The sequence below is a fragment of the Mercenaria mercenaria genome, chromosome 10, assembly GCF_021730395.1.
Source record: "Mercenaria mercenaria strain notata chromosome 10, MADL_Memer_1, whole genome shotgun sequence".
In the NCBI taxonomy this organism is placed as follows: Eukaryota; Metazoa; Mollusca; class Bivalvia; order Venerida; family Veneridae; genus Mercenaria; species Mercenaria mercenaria.
Genome location: NC_069370.1, coordinates 71,336,544 through 71,361,445, shown reverse-complemented (window position 1 = coordinate 71,361,445; position 24,902 = coordinate 71,336,544). Strand labels below are relative to the sequence as shown.

At 35.4% G+C, this 24,902-nt stretch overlaps 1 protein-coding gene across 3 annotated transcripts in view; it reads left to right on the top strand.

Annotated features, from left to right (window-relative positions):
* The window catches only part of LOC123561323 (vang-like protein 2), a 35,138-nt gene extending 24,750 nt beyond the window's left edge, over positions 1 to 10,388 (top strand). For all 3 annotated transcript variants that reach the window (XM_045353613.2, XM_045353612.2, XM_045353611.2), the window contains exon 3: positions 6,663 to 10,388. In XM_045353613.2, coding sequence (XP_045209548.2) covers positions 6,663 to 7,090 — 428 coding nt within the window. In that variant the 3' untranslated portion in view covers positions 7,091 to 10,388. The remainder of the gene's footprint in view (positions 1 to 6,662) is intronic.
* The last annotated feature ends 14,514 nt before the right edge of the window (positions 10,389 to 24,902 follow it).

Sequence of the window (24,902 nt, the reverse complement as noted above, 5' to 3'; positions counted from 1 at the left end):
GAATTTCATTGACCATGAATGTGACCTACTGACTTTCTTAATATTTTATCATCAGTTTGATATTTGAAACATGTAGCTCGTATTACTCAGGTGAGCAATCCAGGGTCATCATGACCCTCTTGTTTTACTTTTAACATCTTATTCAGTAGTATTGAAAGTTTTTTTTCAGTGGAAGGGGGAGACTAATGTCATTGCTGCTTCGTTTCACTTAGGGGGGAAATGGCTTGTACATGTTTGGGAGAAAAGCATAAATTTGTGCAAAGAGGAACATAAGTCCTGACACCAGTAATGGACCCTGGTTTATATATATAACAGAAAAAATAATCCCTTTGGTCATGTTTGTCTTTGCACTCACTTGTCTGGGAATTTTTTTTTTTTTAACTAATAATAAAGTTTTATGAAGTTAAAGGCTTACATGTATAGAAAATTAATCTTCAATTTAAGTCACCGCAGTTTTTAACCCTATTGAAAGACACTTGTGGAGGAAAAATATGGCAACTGTTCCCTGGTAATCTGCTCAGGTCAACTGAGCAACCAAAAGGTTAACACCATTTAAAATCCTGATCTTTAAAACAGGTATCATTGACTTTATTATCATTGAAAAAGTGCTGTATAATCCCTCAACAAAACTTAAAGAAGATCAGCCTATTCAAATTCTGAAAATCAAAGCATTTTTTATCATGTTTTTGTTGGTATTTACGATAGAAATCTGTAAAATAGCTTGTTTAGATAGAGTTAATCCATGATAAAGGCATTTATTCAACACTTGGCATCCGGCTGAATAAGGGATTTATTCTGAAGTGGGAAACACAGATTATACATATTGTTTATCTTCCTTGCATTGTTAGAATATTAATACATGTACAAACTATCTGGGAGGTGGTGATCAAAAATTTTGACAAAATAAAAAATTAAAATGAGAACATTGCATAAAATGACACGCTTGTAATGGATGAAACATATTACATACTATTTCCTTAATACATGTTACAGCTGCTTTAAACTCACTGAATGGTAAACCATACTTTCTTGTTATTTAAACCTTTAAACAGAGGCATCCAAGAAAGAAAGTTACATAAAACATGTAACAGGTCTGCATATTGCTTCGAAAAAAGCAAATACATAAGGTTGTTTTTCTTCATATATTTTGCTGGAAGCATATTTTTGTGATGGCTTGTTATACATTTCTGCCACTCAGTGGATTGCTTTTTACAAACAGGAGTTGTATGATCTGTTTTTCCCTGGGAGGTTATTCATAAATTTTGCTAATAAAACCATGAACTGATGTTCCTAGTAAAACATAAATGGTGATCCATAAAATGCAAATTACATGCAAAAGTTTGCCTGCAGACTAATTGAGCATATAAAACATGCAAATATTCGGTAATACATTGGAAATAATTTGATATCCATCGATAGCTTTTAAAAAGGGAGATTTTTTTTCAAACTTAAGACAAACATTGGAAAGATAGAATCTGATTAAACTGTTGCTTGAAACAATTTATGTCACTCAGTTTTAGCCATTCCTACATTTCTGACATGTTTGATGCAGAATAGTCTAAAAGTGTTCCATGTATGATCTGAGAATTATGCAGCGGTTGCCATATAAGGCATATTTCTTCTCTTACTGTGTAAGGTCCATTAATTTAACATAATTATTCCTTTACTGTGTCAGGTCCATGAATGATAACACAGTGGTTAACTGGGAAATGTAGCTGGCTCTATTCATCCCTTTCATTGCTGTTTCCAAACCTAGCTTGAGTGGAACATATTCTTCCTCCTGTTTGGAGGCTACAGGTATCCATCTGACTTCCGAAATGTGTGATTTTTTACCCAGATACCTGCCTGTGCAAGAAATAATGCCCAGAGAGACACCTGAGAGTCTTCCTGCCCCATTTAAGTCATCTTGTCAGTGTGATTTTATTTACAAAAACAAAAAAAAAAAACATTCAAATAAAAGAAATACAATAATTTTAAGTTGCAAATGCTTATGAAACTTTAGAATCGGGATGTTACCAACACACAGTTGCAGTGTGTTTACATATAGGCTCAAGCTCATTAGCCGTACAAGATTTTTGGTTCTGCCCTGGTGCCTGCCCCTGCCTGAAATAAGACAGACATCTTGGGTGTTACTTTGCCAATAAAACTGGAAGGTCACTATATATGTGAACAAAAAACTTAAAACCTAGTGGAATCCAACTTGGGCTCTACCCAATCTACCCAGTATTAGGGAATTTCAGATTATATAACACCAGGGTATTTTATGACAGTTTTCACAGAAGTTTTCTTTATTTATTTGCAACAAACCAAACTGGCATGTATATAATATCATGTATATATGATATATATATGACCTGATTTATCGAATGGTATTCCCATTAAATTGAACAATCTGATAGTAGCATTACTAAAGTAAACATAGGTAGAAAAATACCTGTTGAGTGCCTTACCTATAATCAGAGGAGGATACTTCCAAGCTTGGGTGATTAGATTGAATGCAGATAAACTCTTCCTATCATTAAAAAAAATACAAAATGATTTTTATCTTTGAACATATTGAATACAGAGCAATTCATATTACAAGATTTTTAGCTCATCTGATTTTTTGAAAAAAAAAGATGAGTTATTGTCATCACTTGAGCGGTTGTCGGCGTCGGCGTTTGCGTCGGCGTTGCCTGGTTAAGTTTTATGTTTAGGTCAGCTTTTCTCCTAAACTATCAAAGCTATTGCTTTGAAACTTGGAATACTTGTTCACCATCATAAGCTGACCCTGTATAGCAAGAAACATAACTCCATCTTGCTTTTTGCAAGATTTATTGCCCCTTTTGGACTTAGAAAATATCAGATTTCTTGGTTAAGTTTTATGTTTAGGTCAACTTTTCTCCTAAACTATCAAAGCTATTGCTTTGAAACTTGGAATACTTGTTCACCATCATAAGCAGACCCTGTACATCAAGAAACATAACTCCATCTTGCTTTTTGCTAGAATTATTGCCCCTTTTGGACTTAGAAAATCAGTTTTCTTGGTTAAGTTTTATGTGTAGGTCAGCTTTTCTCCTAAACTATCAAAGCTATTGCTTTGAAACTTGGAATACTTGTTCACCATCATAAGCTGACCCTGTATAGCAAGAAACATAACTCCATCTTGCTTTTTGCAAGATTTATTGCCCCTTTTGGACTTAGAAAATATCAGATTTCTTGGTTAAGTTTTATGTTTAGGTCAACTTTTTCTCTTAAACTATCAAAGCTATTGCTTTGAAACTTGCAACACTTGTTCACCATCATAAGCTGACCCTGTAAAGCAAGCAACATAACTCCATCCTGCTTTTTGCAATAATTATTGCCCCTTTTGGACTTAGAAAATCATTTTCTTGGTTGAGTATTATGTTTAAGTCAACTTTTCTCATAAACTATCAAAGCTATTGCTTTAAAACTTGCAACAGTTCTTCACCATCATAAGTGGACACTGTACATCAAGAAACATAACTCTATCCTTCTTTTTGCAAGAATGATGGCCCTTTTTAGACTTAGAAAATCATGGGTAGGACAATATTTCTATTACACAAAAAAAATCAGATGAGCGTCAGCACCCGCAAGGCGGTGCTCTTGTTTCACTTCGAGTTATAGCCCTGTTTTGGTTGTCCTGTGAGGAAGCCAGCCGATTGGCATGTGGGAGGTCAGTGGTTATACCCATGTACTGCCCATGGCAGAGGTATTGTCAACAAGGGCACCCGTGATCCTCCACCATTAAAGCAGGAAAGTCAACATATAACATGCATTTTGTTAGTGTGTTTACAGTTGGACCCCTTAAAAAATCTACTAATCCCCAATGATAACGTGATTCCCGCCGAAACGCTAGGACGAGTCTAATTCATGATAACTGATGAAATAACCATTCATAATGCTTGCACATTACTTGACACGCAATTATTAGTATTTCTTTCATTTCAAATATCCACTAAGTATATGGCAACATAGCTCAGTTGGGTAAAATGCAGACAATAACTGGGTGTAAGCAGATCGTTTTGTGGGTTCGAATCCTCACGAGGGTTGTTTCTTTTCAGATTTTTTTTTCCTATTCGTTTTCTTCCGTATTTTTGTTTCTTTCTTTGATGGTTTGTTGTCGAGCACGCTTGCGGTGAGCTCGATATAGTCGCCACTCTCAGTGTATGTGTGTGCGTGCGTCCGTCCAATTTTGTCCAGACCATAACTTTGACATGCACGGACCAATCTTGTTTATATTTCGCATTAATGTTTAACACAATGAGAAGGTATGTCATGCGCAAACCCCATTTTTCTATCTCAAAGGTCAAATTGAAGTTTGTCCGGAGCATTTCTCCTTCATGCATGGTAGGATTTTGATGTAACTTGGCATAAATGTTCACCATTATAAGACGGAGTGTCATGCGTAAGAAGCAGGTCCCTTGGTCCAAGGTCAAGGTCGCACTTAGAGGTCAAAGGTGCTGGTGGGCTCGACATTCTGCCTGTAGGCATACTTGTATTTGTATAATTTATATGTCTTTATATAAGACACTAACTAGTATGTTCATTATTTGCATGGCTAAGTGCATGCATTTAATCAATATCATCTTTGTTATGTAATAAACTATTCTGATCTGCCTTTAGATACCTCTCTGTGGTATTGTCACAGAGCTCATGAAGGAATCTTAATTTTTACGCAAAAGTGAAATAAAAATTAAAAAAATAAAATAAATGTCGGTACTGAGTTTCGAACCCACAAGGCAAAAGATATGTTGAACATGGACTCTATGCTTTACCACTGAGCTAATTCGTAACTGCTACAAAACCTGCAAGTATTTAGATTGTAACATGTTAGGAAAATGTTGAATTCCCTATGTTCCATTTTAATCTATTTATAGTCATGTTTGTAAATATCAAGTTATCGTTGGGGCATAGATACAAATAATAATAAGGTAAACCGTATCGATATATATAATAATATAGGAGAAAGAAAGAAATTTTCCCATATTACAGTCTTGATTACATAATTATTATCTTAATGTTGTTGATAATAGATAATGTATACTTATATCCCCCAAAAAGCCATCTTGATCAAAACCATGAAATTCCATGCTCAGGTATTTAAACTATTTTCACAGCATTTTCTTTCTGAATATTAATAGAGAGCCACAGCTTCTTTTATCAGTCATTTGCTTTAAAAACATATTGTAAAAACTGGTTAAGACTACAATGTATCACAGAAAAAAAACTATTTATATAAGTATGGAATGGGCTTATCAACAAAAAAAACCCCAAACAATTGCTTAATCTCATTTCCCAGTACTTTTTATCAATAGGTAGTTAAAATCTCTGCTCAGAAATCAGGAAAAAATGAAATTGGGTAACTGAAGAGTGTAATATTCAGTGCTATCATACAAAACAAGTGTTTCACAATAATTCTTAGAGATAAAATAAATCTCTCAGCAGACATTATTCCTAAATTTTCAAGAAGTGGCAGGTATGGATTTTTCATTGGAACATCTATGTGTATCAGAGAGTGGAACTGACTCATGCATCCTTTTATTGAAGCACTCCCAGCAGCTAGTGTAGTACAAAACACTGTAAAATATATATAATAATGAACAACATATCGGCATTTGTTTTTAAATTAGAAGCATTAAGCTTACAAAAAAATTAGGTAAGGGTAAATTCAAAATGAATAGCTGTAATGAGAAACAATATGCAGAAAATAGTTTTCAGGTCGGTTAGCAGTAAAGCATTTTATTTCTTTCATCAGTATTGATTAAAGAAAAATTTCAAGAAAGGTTTTTTGTTCTGGTAGATAAATGGGATGGGGTGGGGGCATTATACAGGAGAATATGTTACAATTAAGGCCAATCTGATTAATTTAATGCAGTCTGTTACATGATTACCAGTACCCTCTACTTTGAGAAAATTACATGTGCAAGCTTCTGTTTTAGAAGAGAAGACATGTGTGATATTGCAGATATATATATAATATAAGTATATGTAATTGCTTCTATATTCACCCGTTATTGATCGCTAAGTCCTAAAAGCCTCTCAGAGTTTCCGTCATTAAAGACGGCTCCTAATGAGAAATCATGGCGGGGAACTCTATATATTATATTATATTTGCATTTCGTTCTCATTCACCATGATCAGCCAAAATGGAGTAGCAATTTTGAGTGACGAGGAAGATCAAAAAATACAGATCTTGTTATCTTACAGTGCTGAAATAAGTTACAATTTACATATTAGTTCTAATTAAGAGCATGATCGTATGTTCTGAACTGAAAGTCACAAAAATAAGTTCATCTCTGAGTGGAACAGATCTTCCGTTAAAACCATTTGTTGTTGTATCTCATTATATTTTGTTATATTACATGTAGCAGGTTCTCTGGAAGGTTGTTGCAGAATTTGATGCCTATTTTGTAAAGTTGTTTAGTTGCTCTGGCAAAAATTATCTTACAGGACCTGTCTGCCATTTGATATATATCAATGAAAATTCTTGACATGGCAATGGAAATAGACAAAATTTAACAAAGTTTTCCTCTTAAAGGAGTGTTGCAGCAGAAAATGGCGAATATTTTCAAAATCAATGGGAGGCCCTGCTTTACTTCTTTTATTGATTGATTTAATCATCTTGTATCAAGTTAAAACTGTTACATTGTAATTTTCAGGTCCAGCTATTGCAATGGACCCTCAGGAAGCAGCTCAGGCGGTGTTTCCCTCCATGGCGCGCCCACTACAGAAATACCTACGTGTGACACGTCAGCAGCCACGGTACACGATGGAGTCCGTACTTCAGCACCTTGCTAATTGTATAAGTCACGATCTCAATCCCAAAGCGTTTATTGAGCGCTACCTCACACAGGGTGTCGTTATCATGAATAGTAAAGATTACAGGGAAACCCAAAAGTGGGTTCTAATTTGTGATCAATTGCTTACGCGGGAGATTGAACACGGACTGATATTTCAGCTACGACAAAATGACGTATCTTTATTGTGTTCTGTTAGGAAGTTGCCTCATTTTAACATCACAGAAGAAGTTATAGATCCAAAGTCGAACAAGTTTGTTTTAAGGCTGAATTCAGAAACTTCTGTGTAGCCAATGTTGTGTGTACTTAAAACTATTATATTGTGATGCCATTTTGTACAGTGATAGGGAATCAGAACCGCAGAAGGGAGGAAATACTATACAGCTGGCCATTGGAGATTTTTTACAGTTTATAAATACCATTTGTTGTGAAGAAAATTATCTTTATTAACTAAGAAAAGGGCAGAAAGATGTTGAAAAATAAAGTCTGCTTGGGCAAAACAAGAGGTTCAAGCCCTGGATTAATCCAGGTTTGCCGAAGAGCGATGCGGCTAATGGAAATGACTGCTTGACCTGGGTATTTTTGTCATGTAAGACATTTCAAAAAGCAAACATGTTTTGTTATAGTCATTTAAATAACAACAGATACCTTTAATTTTTTAGTAGAAATTATTTTCTCTCTCTTTACAAACAAACAGAATGAATACAACATAACATGGCTGCTTATTGTACATTTATTTCACCAGGTTGCAGTTTTTTAAGAAATCGACCAGTGGTTTATTGAAAGTAGTGATCAATGAATTGTATCTTACAATTAAGTTAATGTGTAAATGGAAATAGTGCATAATTGCATATATGATATTGTGTATGTGTTGTGAAACTTATATGTCAGATATTGCTTGTTTTTATATCATGTTATATTTTTTTGTCACATTGGTGCTTTAGTAGATTAATACCAGTACATTTTATCCCCTTTTCCATACTGTATAACAGCAAAATTTAATGTCTGACCAGTAATTTTACATTATTAGCTTTTACTTTAGTAGGTCTTAAGAAAAGTCGTTTTGGGTTGTTAATAACTAAAATTTTGGGTTCTAGACATTGTTTTCAGTTGCAGCTTCTTGTTTGGTCAGTATGGTAGGTTAAAGAATTCATAATTTGTTTTCAAAAGATGTGTCTTTAGTTCCCGTCCTCTCTCAAATAAAAGTTTTTTTTATAGAGGTCTGGAAATGTAAGGATTTACAAGTATACATTCTGCATATCAAAAGAAAGAACTTTTATTGTGTAGCTTCATTATTTTGTATGTCTAAACCTAAGTTGATCTCCAATTACAGCTGAAACCTGTCCAAATTTACTTTCTTATATTTCTTACCTTGGTTGTGTAATAATTTTGAATTAATTTCACTAATTATATTATGTAGATATGGTATCCTTATGTCATTTTTTATTTTCATGATTTACGGTTCACAACCTTGTATAGATGACGTGTTAAGAATCAGTAACTTCTATCTGATTGTACTATTAGCCATAATGTTGGTTGAAATTCATACCTGTTTTAAATTTGCTAAGTACAGTAACACTGTTACAAATATTAGTGCAAATTGTTGTGAATGTTACCATATCTACAGTATTAGGTAGTATTACCGGCTGCTACAACACTTGTGCCATTTTTATGAATTTTATATATATATATAAAAACTTATATTAATGTACTTTTTTTAAAATAAATATTCAGGTGTTGTGACATTTTTCAGAAAAAAAGGCAAAAGAATCACAAATTTTACATTAACATAAATTATGACTTTGTACCTGGTTGGTTTTGTGCAAAAATTGTTCTTGTAAATGAGTTCAAAACATAATTTTATTCAGATGTTTGTAATAGGTACTATGAATCTATAAATTAATTGTGAAATGAATATTTATGAAGCTGCTTTAACTGCATTTATTAGTTACAGTCATTTAGTTACTCTATAAGTGAATTTGTTTGCAAATTGCAAATATTTCACACAAAAAACAGTAAGTGAACATTTTTAATGGTGATATGATTTTGAATATTTTCGAAAATGGAAAAAAATTAAGTTATTATAAATCATCACTTGAGATGGCATTTGTCATTTAATTACTTCTCATGTGTAATATATTATTATTACTAATTGATCAAATAATTTCATCTATTTTGTTTAATAAAAAGTGTAAGAAACTTACTAATGTATGAGAATATTTCACAGTTGTGTTTTGTGAAATTATTTCCCAAGCGCAAAGATGCCAAACATTTCCAAATTGCAGAATTAACCACTTATACAGCTAAAATCTTTCTTGGCAGTTAATGTTATACACCTTTTCCAGTGAATAAAAGTTTGATTACTATAAAATGCATGTTGATAGCACTGCAAGAAATCTGTGACAGCTCTAGTTTTTATTGTCATCTGAAAATTGACTTTATTAGTGAAAATAGACAGTATATTACAAAGAAACGATCTGAATATATCAGTACCATAATCGATACAACACTATCACAAATGTTTTAAAGTGGATCTTATAGTTTAATTTCATACATGCAGCTTAGAAATATAATCAGTTGTGTTTGCATCAGTGCATGTTAATCTTGATCCAGCCAGTGTGTTTCATGTTTATGTACAGTGAGTATAACCTCTGTTACTTGAACAGTTAGTGAAGAGCAAACACCTCTCTACAATGACACATATTTAATTTTAGATAAGATTCTTAATAAATTAATTTCTTCAGAACGACAGGCTCTGTTCTACAATCACACTAATATTCCTAGCATTGTTTGGTCTGTACATGTGCGCGATTGTTCAAATGTTCAAATAAATGTTTACACTTTAATATCACAGTCATAATTCATCACCATTGTAAATGATGAATGCACCTCTGATAGTATTGGATAAGGCTGTATTGAATTAATTGCTGTTTTTTCATCCACTTTTACCAGTTAAATGTTTATCTGGCTTTTTACTTGTTTGAAGTAAGGCTGTTGTGAGGTATGGTAATATAGTAGTAAATTCTCAGTTCTGATTCCTCAAATTTTTCCTGAGTCATTTATTTTCTATCCAGTTATATAGGTGGGTGAATATAATCATCTGTTAATTCATTACACCAAGTTTAATACAGTTGAAATCAAAGCTTCAAGCAGAAGCGTTAGAAATAGTTCCATTCTTAAATGTTTATGTAATAACTTACAGACTTTTAAGCCAGGATTTTCTCAAAATTTTGTTTCTGTTTAACTGCTGTTTGGTTTAAGGTGTTTTTTCTCATCATAAAAATATATTTCACTGATATTTAAACATAAGAAATTATTCTTGAAACCAGTCCAGTAAAAAAAAAAAAAAGGAAAGAAAATTGGCAAAAATGTAAACCAGTCTGCCAAGTCCATTATAGTGGTTCAGTCTGCAAAATTTTGAGAAAACCATGGGATAGTTTTATTTTAAAGTCTCAGTATTCAGTTGTGACCAAATAATTTTGTATGCAAAATATACATTTTTACTTCTTGTAAAGTTCAGTTGCAATGAGGTTTTGTAGATCTTTTTTTTCTTTTGTAAATTATTTTTGTCATTAAAATTTGGTAGAACGTCTGTGTCGGTTTTCTATTATCATTCTGATTTTACGTGCCATGACAAGCTCTGTAGTGAAAGCTTTCGGCTATAAATTCAGAAGGATCACATCAGCTGTTTGATTGTGGTTGCAGACTTTGAATCACATGCCCCTCATTGCTGTTGGTTTTAGACCACTTGGAATATAGAATTCTTGCATGTAAGAAGCCATCCAGCTGGCTTGAGAATTGGAGAAATAGATGGAAGATCAATCAGTTTCTGTTACGGTAATGAGAGCTGGTACTAAGAATTTGAAAATGAACTAAAATGCTAAACAATAATAAACCTTTACCAGAGGATTTTTGCTCAATCAAAATACAGTCAAACCTGTCTATAAAGACCACCCTTGGGAGTAGTGGTATACAGGAAATACTGCTGGTCATAAATTTTATCCTCTTAAAAAGCAGACGATTCCTTATGTATGACTTTACTATGGAGTAATATGGAGACGGGTTTAAATTGTGACAGTACAAATTGTAGAATTGCATGTCAAACTGCAATCGGATTCCCTAGCTCAAAAACATTGCGATGCTATCTTGAAAATGGTGATTTACATGAAAACATTCGTAATGTATGTAATGTATGTATTCATACAGGTCCTTCATACATGTAATTAAAAACCAGAAATATAAAACCACATAATTTAGAAAGTGTGCTATAATTACATGTATTGAATAAAAATTGCATCAATTAAAACCGAATGATGATTTGGTGATTAAAAAAAAATTGTATTATCAAGTATGTATGATTATTGAAGACTTAAAACATATTATGTCTTTGGATTGCCCTGCACTTGACTTTGGGACAAAGTAAACTTGATTTAGTTTTTCTGTGATACTTACTGAGGGAGTTTTGCACAACAGCTGCATTTCACTAAGAAACTTTCCGTTAAATTTTTTTGCCAGTCTTTCACAAGATCTCATGTTACTGAATATTTTAGTTATCTTTTCTGAAATACACAATCAAAGCAAGGAAAAATCTTAATGTAGTGTTATCTCAAGACAGTAATTTGTTACCGGTAATCTAATTTTAAGCTCTTTACCAAAAAGGACAGAGTGTCTTCAGTTTCAATTTGGAACAATTTCTCAGTTTGTTCTAATATCATTTTTCAACAGCATTTCATTTAAATACCGCTAATCAGTTTTACTGCAAGTGTCCTTTGACTTCATACCATTGCCAATTGGGTCTCCTCTAAGTAATTAAAGACCTGCTCCAGTCCTACCCTTTAACCTTAAATTGTCACTGAAAAAGCATGAAAATCCTGACTATCAACAGTGACTCCTGTCAATATAGAGTCTATTTTTATATAAAATTCTATATAAAATACCTGTGGTTTTGCATGCTAAAGTGTGGTGCGTGGCCATTAACTATTACCTATTGTAATCATGGGTTGCATACACACAACAGGATTTGAATAGCCGTGGAGCAGGGCTTTAACAATGTTTTTACAATCAACAGTTGAGGTTAAATTTCTTTTTATACCCGTTTTGAAAAAAACAAACATATTACCGTTATGTGATGGTGTATCCATCCATCCATCATAATTCATGACCATTAAAGGTATTGACTAAACTTGGCATATAGGTAGGTGACGATGTTCAGAGCACTGGGTCTGCAGGTCAAAGGTCAAGGTCACAAGTTGAGCTAAAAGGTTAAATTGTTCGGAGCATAACTTATTAACCATTCAAGGTATTGACAGACTTGAGATGTAGATAGATGGCAATGTGCAGAGTGCATGAACCAGGGTGGTAGGTCAAAGGTCAAGGTTACAGCAAGGTCAAATCTGCCCATCATATTTTGTGTCCAGAGCATAACTTAAAAAGTATTAAAGGTATTGATTTTAAGCTTGGAATATAGGCAGGTGGTGAGGAGACTATCTGCAGACTGCAACAATGTACATTACCACCCTCTACACACACCCCACCCCTTTTCGTCCAAAAAGAAAAAAAAATCTCCTTTAGTTTTAAGCTCACCTGTCACATAGTGACAGTGTGAGCTTTTGTGATCGTCCGTCCATCGTTCATCCGTCCGTCGTCCATCCACAATTTCTTGTGAACACGATAAAGACCACATTTTGCAATCAATTTTGATAAAACTTGCACACTACTTGTATTGGCATAATATCTCGGTTTCTTTCGAAAACTGGCCAGATCCCATTATGGGTTCCAGAGTTTTGGCCCCTTAAAGGGCCAAAATTTGCTATTTTTGGCTTGTGAACACGATAGAGACCTCATTTTGCAATTGAATTTAATAAAACTTGCACACAACTTTTATTGTGTCTGTATGTGTGTCTGTCCCAAATCTTGTCCGCACTCTAAGTCGAACTTTTCTCATCTGATCTTCACCAGACTTGAACAAAATGTGTTTGCCCATAAGTCCTCGGTCAAGTTTGATAACTAGCCAAATAGGCCCAGGCACTTCGGAATTATGGCCCTTGAAACTTGTTTTTTGATAATCAAAGCACTGAAAGTCTGATAAGGCAGCTGAGGTCTTGGTGCATGGTTGTCTCATATACTACTATATAGACATGATTGGGAGACATGCGCTTTTCTCAAAAGCAGCTCTAGTTCTATCTTCATAAAACTTGGTCAGAATGTTTGTTATCATAAAGTCCTGGATGATTTCAAATCTGGGTCATGGGTAAAAAATGAGGTCACTAGGTCAAATCAAAGAAAATGCTTGGTCCAGTCTTGATGAAAATTGATCAGAATATTTGTCTCCATAAAATCACTAGGTTAAACATGTTTACACTGTTATGGTGTGTTACTCAGGTGAGCGACCTAGGGCCATCTTGGACCTCTTGTTTAATCTATAGTATCCTGTCACAACCACCGCACACACATACATACCCAGATTCCCCCTAACCCCACAAAAAAAAATTTCATTTAGTTTCTTACCCTTTAGTATCCTGTCACTACCAATGCAAACACACACACTGCTCTCCCCACCCCCACACATCCCACCAAAAAAAAATCTTTAAATTTTGCTTTTTTAGCTCACCTGTCACATAGTGACAAGGTGAGCTTTTGTGATCACGCAGCGTCCGTCGTCCGTGCGTCCGTCCGTAAACTTTTGCTTGTGACCACTCTAGAGGTCACATTTTTTCTGGAATCTTTATGAAAGTTGGTCAGAATGTTCATCTTGATGATATCTAGGTCAAGTTCAAACTGGGTCACGTGCCATCAAAAACTAGGTCAGTAGGTCTAAAAATAGAAAAACCTTGTGACCTCTCTAGAGGCCATATATTTCATAAGATCTCCATGAAAATTGGTCAGAACGTTCACCTTGATGATATCTAGGTCAAGTTTGAAACTGGGTCACATGGGTTCAAAAACTAGGTCAGTAGGTCTAAAAATAGAAAAACCTTGTGACCTCTCTAGAGGCCATATTTTTCACGAGATCTTCATGAATATTGGTCAGAATGTTCACCTTGATGATATCTAGGTCAAGTTCGAAACTGGGTCATGTGCGGTCAAAAACTAGGTCATTAGGTCTAAAAATAGAAAAACCTTGTGACCACTCTAGAGGCCATATTTCTCAATGGATCTTCATGAAAATTGGTCAGAATGTTCATCTTGATGATATCTAGGTCAAGTTTGAAGCTGGGTCACATGGGATATAAAACTAGGTCAGTAGATCTAAAAATAGAAAAACCTTGTGACTTCTCTAGAGGCCATATTTTTCATGAGATCTTCATGAATTTTGGTCAGAATGTTCACCTTGATGATATCTAGGTCAAGTTCGAAACTGGGTCATGTGGGACAAAAACTAGGTCAGTAGGTCTAAAAATAGAAAAACCTTGTGACCTCTCTAGAGGCCATATTTCTCAATAGATCTTCATGAATATTGATCAGAATGTTTACCTTGATGATATCTAGGTCAAGTTCGAAACTGGGTCACGTGCATTCAAAAACTAGGTCAGTAGGTATAAAAATAGAAAAACCTTGTGACCTCTCTAGAGGCCATATTTTTCACGAGATCTTCATGAAAATTGGTCAGAATGTTTACCTTGATGATATCTAGTTCATGTTCAAAACTGGGTCACGTGCGGTCAAAAACTAGGTCAGTAGGTCTAAAAATAGAAAAACCTTGTGACCTCTCTAGAGGCCATATTTTTCACGAGATCTTCATGAATATTGGTCAGAATGTTCATCTTGATGATATCTAGGTCAAGTTCGAAACTGGGTCACGTGGGGTCAAAACGAAGGTCAGTAGGTCTAAAAATAGAAAAACATTGTGACCTCTCTAGAGGCCATATTTCTCAATGGATCTTCATGAAAATTGGTGAGAATGTTCAGCTTGATGATATCTAGGGGAAGTTCGTAACTGGGTCATGTGCGGTCAAAAACTAGGTCAGTAGGTCGAAAAATAGAAAAATCTTGTGACCTCTCTAGAGGCCATATTTTTCACGAGATCTTCTTGAAAATTGGTGAGAATGTTCACCTTGATGATATCTAGGTCAAGTTTAAAAGTGGGTCACGTGCCTTCAAAAACGAGGTCATTAGGTCAAATAATAGAAAAACCTTGTGACCTCTCTAGAGGCCATATTTTTGAATGGATCTTCATGAAAATTGGTCAGAATTTTTTATCTTGATGATATCTAGGTCACATGTGCTCAAAAACTAGGTCACTATGTCAAATAATAGAAATAACGCCGTCATACTCAGTTCAGCACTGGGTCATGTGGGGATAGGTGAGCGATTCAGGACCATCATGGTCCTCTTGTCTTTAAATTCTGCTTCTGTCCTCCTCTGATATAACTCTTTGGGCATATATTGCCCCGCCTGGTGGAGCTCATGTTGAACACATTTTTAGCTCACCTGTCACAAAGTGACAAGGTGAGCTTTTGTGATCGCGCGGCGTCCGTCCGTGCGTTAGTGCGTGCGTGCGTCCGTAAACTTTTGCTTGTGGCCACTCTAGAGGTCACATTTTTTATGGGATCTTTATGAAAGTTGGTCAGAATGTTCATCTTGATGATATCTAGATCAAGTTCGAAACTGGGTCACGTGCTGTCAAAAACTAGGTCAGTAGGTCTAAAAATAGAAAAACATTGTGACCTCTCTAGAGGCCATATATTTCACAAGATCTTTATGAAAATTGGTCAGAATATTCACCTTGATGATATCTAGGTCAGATTTTAAACTGGGTCACGTGCCTTCAAAAACTAGGTCAGTAGGTCTAAAAATAGAAAAACCTTGTGACCTCTCTAGAGGCCATATATTTCACAAGATCTTCATGAAAATTGGTCAGAACGTTCATCTTGATGATATCTAGGTCAAGTTCGAAACTGGGTCACGTGCCGTCAAAAACTAGGTCAGTAGGTCAAATAATAGAAAAACCTTGTGACCTCTCTAAAGGCCATATTTTTCATGGGATCTGTATGAAAGTTAGTCTGAATGTTCGTCTTGGTGATATCTAGGTCAAGTTCGAAACTGGGTCAAGTGCGGTCAAAAACTAGGTCAGTAGGTCTAAAAATAGAAAAACCTTGTGACCTCTCTAGAGGCCATATATTTCATGAGATCTTCATGAAAATTGGTCAGAATGTTCACCTTGATGATATCTAGGTCAAGTTTGAAAGTGGGTCACGTGCCATCAAAAACTAGGTCAATAGGTCAAATAATAGAAAAACCTTGTGACCTCTCTAGAGGCCATATTTTTTATGGGATCTGTATGAAAGTTGGTCTGGATGTTCATCTTGATGTTATCTAGGTCAAGTTCGAAAGTGGGTCAAGTGCCTTTAAAAACTAGGTCAGTAGGTCAAATAATAGAAAAACCTTGTGACCTCTCTAAAGGCCATATTTTTCATGGGATCTGTATGAAAATTGGTCTGAATGTTCATCTTGATGATATCTAGGTCAAGTTCGAAACAGGGTCATGTGCGGTCAAAAACTAGGTCAGTAGGTCTAAAAATAGAAAAACCTTGTGACCTCTCTAGAGGCCATACTTGTGAATGGATCTCCATAAAAATTGGTCAGAATGTTCATCTTGATGATATCTAGGTCAATTTTGAAACTGGGTCACATGCCTTAAAAAACTAGGTCAGTAGGTCAAATAATAAAAAAACCTTGTGACCTCTCTAGAGGCCATACTTTTCATGGGATCTGTATGAAAGTTGGTCTGAATGTTCATTTTGATGATACCTAGGTCAAGTTTGAAACTGGGTCAACTGCGATCAAAAACTAGGTCAGTAGGTCTAAAATTATTAAAATCTTTTGACTTCTCTAGAGGCCATATTTTTCAATGGATCTTCATGAAAATTGATCTGAATGTTCACCTTGATGATATCTAGGTCAGTTTCGAAACTGGGTCACGTGCGGTCAAAAACTAGGCCAGTAGGTATAAGAATAGAAAAACCTTGTGACCTCTCTAGAGGCCATATTTTTCATGAGATCATCATGAAAATTAGTGAGAATGTTCACCTTGATGATATCTAGGTAAAGTTCGAAACAGGGTCACGTACCTTCGAAAACTAGGTCAATAGGTCAAATAATAGAAAAACCTTGTGACCTCTCTAGAGACCATATTTTTCAATGGATCTTCATGAAAATTGGTCTGAATTTTTATCTTGATAATATCTAGGTCAAGTTCAAAACTGGGTCACATGAGCTCAAAAACTAGGTCACTATTTCAAATAATAGAAAAAACGACGTCATACTCAAAACTGGGTCATGTGGGAAGAGGTGAGCGATTCAGGACCATCATGTATGTTTTACCATTAGTTGCTGTTACATTGTTCACATTGGTATAATTGGCTTCAATTTGCAAAATTATGTTTAAAGGAATGACAAGTAAAAAAAAAAAGGCTGTATGAGACATCACAACTTGGGGAGTTCAGATCTGAAAGAATGTAATTGCATGTGTTTAAACTTGGTAATATAATTTACATGTGGCTGAAACTCTATAAATCAAACATTTGTCAAATTTAAAAGTTCAAATTGCAGTGCAGTCCACTTCTTCCTATGGTTATATTTAATGCATTGAAGTCTGATTTCTACTGTACCAGAGTCTTCAGCAGGTCCAGATTAATTTTCCTTTGTCAAGATCCAGCAGTAAAGTTTTCCTTTGTTCTTGTTTTGTTTAGTTTAAAGCTCACTCAACCATTTTGAACTTGACAACACCAGCTATAGACTGGACCAAGTCTCCGACACCTCTGACTGGTTTACCTGAGGATGTACTACAGTCTACACTCCACTACATGTATGCAGAGTGTCTGCCGAGAGGTCTGTCAGAAGAGACAGCGAGGAAATGTGTCAAGATGATGTCGAAGATCCCGGAGTTAGGTGGCTTCGTGAGGCTTTGTGATACATTCCTACAAAACACTGCTCTCAAACAACGTAAGATCATCTGCATAGTAGTTTATTGATCTTTCCAGGTTACTTATTTTCAGATATTTGGTAAATTGAAATCATGCCTTTGTTTTGCTGAGCTCCCTAAAAATTGGTTGGGGAAGTTTTGCTTGTCCATCTGTCATAAAACTTTTATGTCACACTTCTTAATATTCATTATGCGAGAAAACTCGGAGCAGCCTACCTGAAAAGTTTTTCTGTCAGGTCAAAAATAAAACATACAATTGAACAGTTAATTTATTGTGTAAATGGTTATCATAGAAAACATGAGTGGATGAAAGGTATCCAGTACCTACCCTTTGCTATGATGGCTGTCTTATGGTATTTCATTTAAAGAGTGATACAGGTAGAAAAATGGACAAAACACCATACAACTTACTGTGTCACATTGAATTATCTAAAAGATTTTGTTAGTTCCTACTTTTTATCCCCCGCCGATGAAATCGGGTGGGGTGGGGGGGGGTATTGAAATGGCGTTGTCCATCCGCAGCCATTTCTCAGTAACTAGCTGGTAGAATTTCATGAAACTTGAAATAAACATGAACCAACACACTGCGATGCTGCTCGTCAAGTTTTTTTTTTGATTGGTCAATTTCCCTTAGAGTTATTGCCCTTGATTTAATGAAAAATGTCCGTCTGCAGCCATTTCTCAGTAACTATCAGGTAGAATTTCATTAAACTTGAAATAAACATGCACCAACATACTGCGATGATGCCCGTCAAGTTTTTAGCTCACCTGAGCACGAAGTGCTCAAGGTGAGCTTTTGTGATCGCCCTGTGTCCGTCTTCGTCCGTTGTCAACAGTTTGACTGTTAACACTCTAGAGGTCACAATTTTGGCCCAATCTTGATGAAACTTGGTCAGAATCTTACCCTCATAGAAATCTTGGACGAGTTCGATACTGGGTCATCTGGGGTCAAAAACTAGGTCACCGGGTCAAGTCAAAGGAAAAGCTTGTTAACACTCTAGAGGTCACATTTTTGACCCAATCTTAATGAAACTTGGTCAGAATGTTACCCTCAATAAAATCTTGGACAAGTTTTATATTGGGTCATCTGGGGTCAAAAACTAGGTCACCAGGTCAAATCAAAGGAAAAGCTTGTTAACACTCTAGAGGTCACATTTTTGACCCAATCTTAATGAAACTTGGTCAGAATGTTACCCTCAATAAAATCTTGGACAAGTTTTATATTGGGTCATCTGGGGTCAAAAACTAGGTCACCAGGTCAAATCAGAGGAAAAGCTTGTTAACAATCTAGAGGTCACAATTTTGGCCCAATATTAATGAAACTTGGTCAAATTGTTACCCTCAATAAAATCTTGGATGAAGTTGATATTGGGTCATCTGGGGTCAAAAACTAGGTCACCAGGTCAAATCAAAGGAACAGCTTGTTAACACTGTAGAGGCCACATTTATGACTGTATCTTCATGAAACTTGGTCAGAATGTTACTCATGATGATCTCAAAGTCCAGTTTGAATCTGGGTCATGTAGGGTCAAAAACTAGGTCACCAGGTCAAATCAGGAAAAGCTAGTTAACACTCTAGAGGCCACATTTATGACCATATCTGAATGAAACTTGGTCAGAATGTTAATCTTGATGATCTATAGGTCATGCTCAAATCTGGGTCAGGTGGGGTCAAAAACTAGGTCACCGGGTCAAATCAAAGGAAAAGCTTGTTAACACTCTAGTGGCCACATTTATGAATGTATCTTCATGAAACTTAGTCAGAATGTTAATCTTGATGATCTTTAGGTCAAGTTCGAATCTCTGTCATGTGGGTGAAAAACTAGGTCACCAGGTCAAATCAAAGGAAAAGCTTGTTAACACTCTAGAGGCCACATTTATGACTGTATCTTCATGAAACTTAGTCAGAATGTTGATCTTGATGATCTTTAGGCCAAGTTCGAATCTGGGTCATGTGGGTTGAAAAACTAGGTCCCCAGGTCAAATCAAAGGAAAAGTTAGTTAACACTTTAGAGGCCACATTTATGACCATATCTTAATGAAACTATCTTGATGATCTTTAGGTCAATAGGGCAGGTGAGCGATACAGGGCCTTCGTGGCCCTCTTGTTTTCTTTAGAATTTGCCTAATCCTGTACTAAAGCTTGCTTCTTCTGCATTCATCAATAGTACACAAATCCCTCTTAGACTGGAACCATGAAAAGTGGAAATCCTACCAAAGTGAACATTTGTTATTGTTTGGAATAGGTTCATCCTGTTCAAAATAACCTCTCTCAATAGGAAAATGCTAGACTGAATGTTTTCCTTGGTCCCCAAGTCTGTTTGATTTCAATGGATTCCAGTACACTGCAGTCTCATAATGGATCTAACCGGAGAGGTGTTACTGTGTGAATATCTTAACCGTGGAAGTATCATGTATTTTCAATGCAAATTTTTCTTTTATGAAATGCAGCGGGAACTAAAAAAAGAACTTTTACATACTGCATAGAATTACAGCTTTTATGCATTTTCTAATTAAATGAAGAAATATTTTTTAATGTTGCACATTGATTTTGTCATTATAATAGCGCCTGATAATTAATTTTGACATGCTCAATTCTAAACATTGCACTTGGGTTTTGTCACTGATTGAAATATCTAGGTCATTGATTTTATACAATTTCATTTTATCAGTTTGCCGATAATTACAGCCTCGTAAAAAATGATCTCATTTCAAGTGGTCTATTCATAAGTTTGTATTTCCTTTGACTAAGAGGAGGACTGGTCAAGCCCATTGTTGTACAGAAAGGGAAATGATATATATCGCCAGCCATGCACTATTTTATGCCTGTCAAAATCAATTTACAGCGCCAATTCAAATATTTCATACATAACCTTACCATAACACAATGTAGTTAAAGTACAAACAAACAGATAGATTTCCAATTTTGGATTTGTTTACATTCATAATCGTATCCATGCACTAAGTCAACAGTAAATAGTGTAGCAAGTAATTTACTGGAAAAATTTCTCATTGTGGTTACTCAACGGTACTTGACCAACGATTTTCTCATTTCGCACTTGACAAAGGTTATTCCTGCCGTCTAGTTGACTACAATAATCAGTTTGATAATTCCAACTACTTTAGGTATCTGCGTAGCAAGCAGCAATCTTTAATGGTTTGTACTGAAGAGTTTTTGTACTGATAAACTATCAAATTTTGATTATTCTCGATATTTTTTTCTAGATAAAAGTTTACCGCACATTTCAAGTAGTTTGAAATTAAACCCTCAATAGCTGTTGTTGAACCATAAGCAGGCAATCTTTCAATTGATTAAAAAACATGTGAACAAAAAATGTTCAAATGTGTATTGAGGGCTCCACCAGGGATTTCTTCACATAAAAGACATGCTGTATGTAAAAGGAAGACAATTTTGTAAGTATACAAGACAGGGAGTGTTTTTTATCAACTTTTCTTAATATCCCAAAAGGAAGATACGGTCAAGCATTTACTTAAGAGTTAGGTCCATGTTTCGGAGAAAAAAGTTTGAACATCACCCAATCATAGAAAGAAAGCATTGTTTTAAAGGAAAATTGAACAGCATGTAAAACATGTAGTGTGAAATCATTAATATTTGTGGGGGACTAATTTTCGTGGTTGAGTCAATCCACGAAATTTAAACCCTATGAACAAGTAAAATTCCCATTCATTTTATGTTCCAAAGTTGAAATCCATGATTTCATTTCCCCACGAAATTGCCATTTTGACCAAAACCACAAAATTTCATGCCCACAAAATTAAATGATTTTACAGTATATTATTTTACAAAACCATTGTCAATTTACTCATATATGTATTGATTTCTGGAAGGTACTGCATGAAGGGGCAACACTTCTGGATAGTTAAGCGCCTTTAAAAACTCGCCATTTTTAAAAAGCTGTTAGTCAGGTCTTCATTTTGATGCATTTGCAACAATGTACCAGTGCTAAAACTTAACATAACTAGGTAAAACAGTGTTTTGTTTACAGTTGTTAACATTTATTTCTTTACAAATGGCATTCTTTTTTAAAGGGGGGCAACTCCTTTAGAATATTTTAAATATCCAATTCTATGGGACAGAACAGTAAAACATGTATTGGACAGATAAGTTGTTTGTCAAGATGTTGTTCATCTACTAATAGTGATATACTGCAAAACCTTAATATCTAGGCATCCTTATCTTTGTGAATTTAGTAATATCAGTATACTGATGTTAGTATAGAACTTAATTCAATTTTGCTGAGCCAGCTTGCAGTGGGCTTGACATAGTTGTCAATATGGCTAATCAGTGTTCATCAGTACATTCATCCCATTTTGTCCATACAGTTACTTTGACATGGAGCAATCTTTTACATAACCTTAGGACGGCCAGCACATATTTATGCAACTTCGCCAGGTATATGTATGTTTTTGAAAACACAGAAAATGACGTCACTCGACCTTCAGCTATTTCCGAAAGTAAATAAAATGAAAGTAGAAATGCTAAACTTGAAAACGAAAGCCGCATTTTGATTCGTAGTCACGCGCAGGGGTCACCCCGTCTAAATGTATGCGCATGGACTTCTTTTTTTTTTTTTAGTACAGCATGTCAGCTTTTAATCTATGAAAAAGTATTTGAGCTCTGGATAAACACAAATCCCACAGGGGTCCGTAACTGACCAAGGGTACATTGATAATCACTCAAAATGTCATTTTTGATGTCTGAGAGTGTCAGTATATGCCTCAGATGTAAGATATAACCGTATTTGAGAGCTGCAGACCTAGACATTTCAGAAATATTTCAAAATAAGTTTCGTGTAATAAATGTTGTTTCTACGAAAGCATGAAAGGGCCATCAGACGCCAATACGTTTTAGTACGTTAAGGCTGTGGAAAGGATATTTGGCATAAATATTACCCTTAATCAGAGCCTTATGCCTAAAGCCCAAGTCCCTATCTCCAAAGGTCAAGGTCACATTTTTTGGGTCAAAGGTCATTTTAAAGCTCGCCTGGTCCAGAGTTTTGACATGCATGGAACAATCTTATTTTTACTTGGCATAAATGTTTGCCTCAAAAAGACAGAGAATCGCATGCAAACCCAAGGCCCTTACCTCAGAGTTCAAGGCAACACTTTGGCCTCAAAGGTCACTGTAGAGACTGTCCAGACTGTAACCTTGACATGCATATAGCAATCTTATTTCTATTTGGCATAAATGTTTACTTTACTTCAAGGGCTCTGTCTCAAAGGTTGAGGCCACACTTTAGGGTCAAAGGTCATTTTAAAGCTTGTTCAGGCTATAACTTTGAAATGCATGATGCAATTTTATTTTTATTTGTCAGAAATATTTCCCACAATGAGACAGAGTTGCACATAAACCTAGGGCCCCTTTCTCAGAGGTAAAGGTCACAGTTCAAAGGTCATTTAGAGCTTGTCTGGGTCCTCTGAAGCAATCTTTTTATTTGGTAGAAATATTTGCCTCAATGAGACTGAGTGCCATACACAAACCCCAGGTCTTTATCCCTCACTGCGAGGTAAAAAGTCATTTTAAAACTAGTTTGTGCTGTTAACTTTGACATGCATAGCATAATCCTTTTATTTGGAAGAAAAGTTTGCTTTAGTGAAGCAGTGTATCAAGTATGAACCCCAAGTCGCTATCTCAAAGGTCAAGGTCACACCTCATGCAATATCTTGTCAAGCCGTAACTTTGATATGCATTGAGCAATCTTTGTTTCATTTGGTAGAAATAATTCCCACAGTAAAATAAAGTTTTGGCACAGGACATCTCCATTTATAAAACATTAAGGTCACACTAAGGGGTCAAATACCATATCAGATGCAACTTTATCTTGTATGGAGCTTTTTTTTATAGGCTGGTATGTTTCAGTCATAGCTTATTCATGGTATAATAGCTGATAATATAACAGCTGTCACAGGAGACAGCATGCTCGATGATTTCGATGCTGGATAATGAAACTGGGTACATGTGAGGAAGCTGGAGCTGTCACTGAAATGTTTAAAATGTGGATAAAGATAGTCTGTGACAAATGTATTTAGTAATTACAGAGATAGAGAAGAGTATCAAAATATCAAATAAGTATGAAAGGGACACAATTCATGGAAAATTCCTGCAAAAGTAATGCGTCATATGTCATTTCATGTGGCTAATAATGTGGAACAATTATTTGAAGTTTGACTTAAATAAGTGAGATAGAACAGAAGTGCAACACAACAGTAACAAGAGCCATGTTAGACATGGCTAATCCCCCCCGCCGGGCATATTATAACTGAAGGCTAAAGTTCTTGGCAAGTTAACGTCTGAAAGTATTAATTTTGGGGAAAGCTTGGAAGAACCGTTTAGTTGTGGTCCGCATCAGGGGTTTTAAAGATGTGGAAGAAAGAAATTTTAATAGTCGAGCTAAAAATGTATCAAAACTTTAACCAAGGTGTGGATGTGGAAGGACGCCGACGCTGGGGCAAGTAGGATTGCTCTCCATATACTTCATATAGCTGTGCTAAAAATGAAATATCACTGAGTGTATTATAGTGAAGATATTACAGTTTTGCTTGTATCAAAATGTCACATCTATCAACAGGTGTTGTAATATCCAACCAGACAGTAAAGGTGCAATTATACTGATCTGTATTTCCTAAGCCTATATTTTAAGCTGTAGTAGCCCCTAAATGGGACTAATCGACCCTCAACAAATTTGAGAAGGGACCTTATAATGATGCTACAGATAAAGTTTGATGAAGATCTATCTAGCGGTTCATCAAAAGAAGTTCTTTAAAGGTTTTTTTTATTTTTAGCTCTGGTGGCCCCTAAAAGGGGCTAAGGTGAACCTTTTGAACAAACTTGATAGAGGTCAATGCCTGGATGTCACTATGACCAGTAGTTTCAGAGGAGATATTTAAGTAATACGTTGATGTAGGACAAAGGTGGCAGATGATGGACATGGGACCATCCACTTAAACTAATGGCTCACCCTGAACAAAGTTCAGGTGAGCTAAAAATATCTAAAATAATAGAAGGGTGCCATTTTGCCACATACCAGCAAGCCAAAATAAACCATTTCACAGCAAGTTTCTTAACCTATGAATGCAAATTCTTTGGCATTTATTGTTAGAACACTAATAAAAAATTCAAGAACAGAAGTAGTTTAATCAAAAACACAACAGAGATA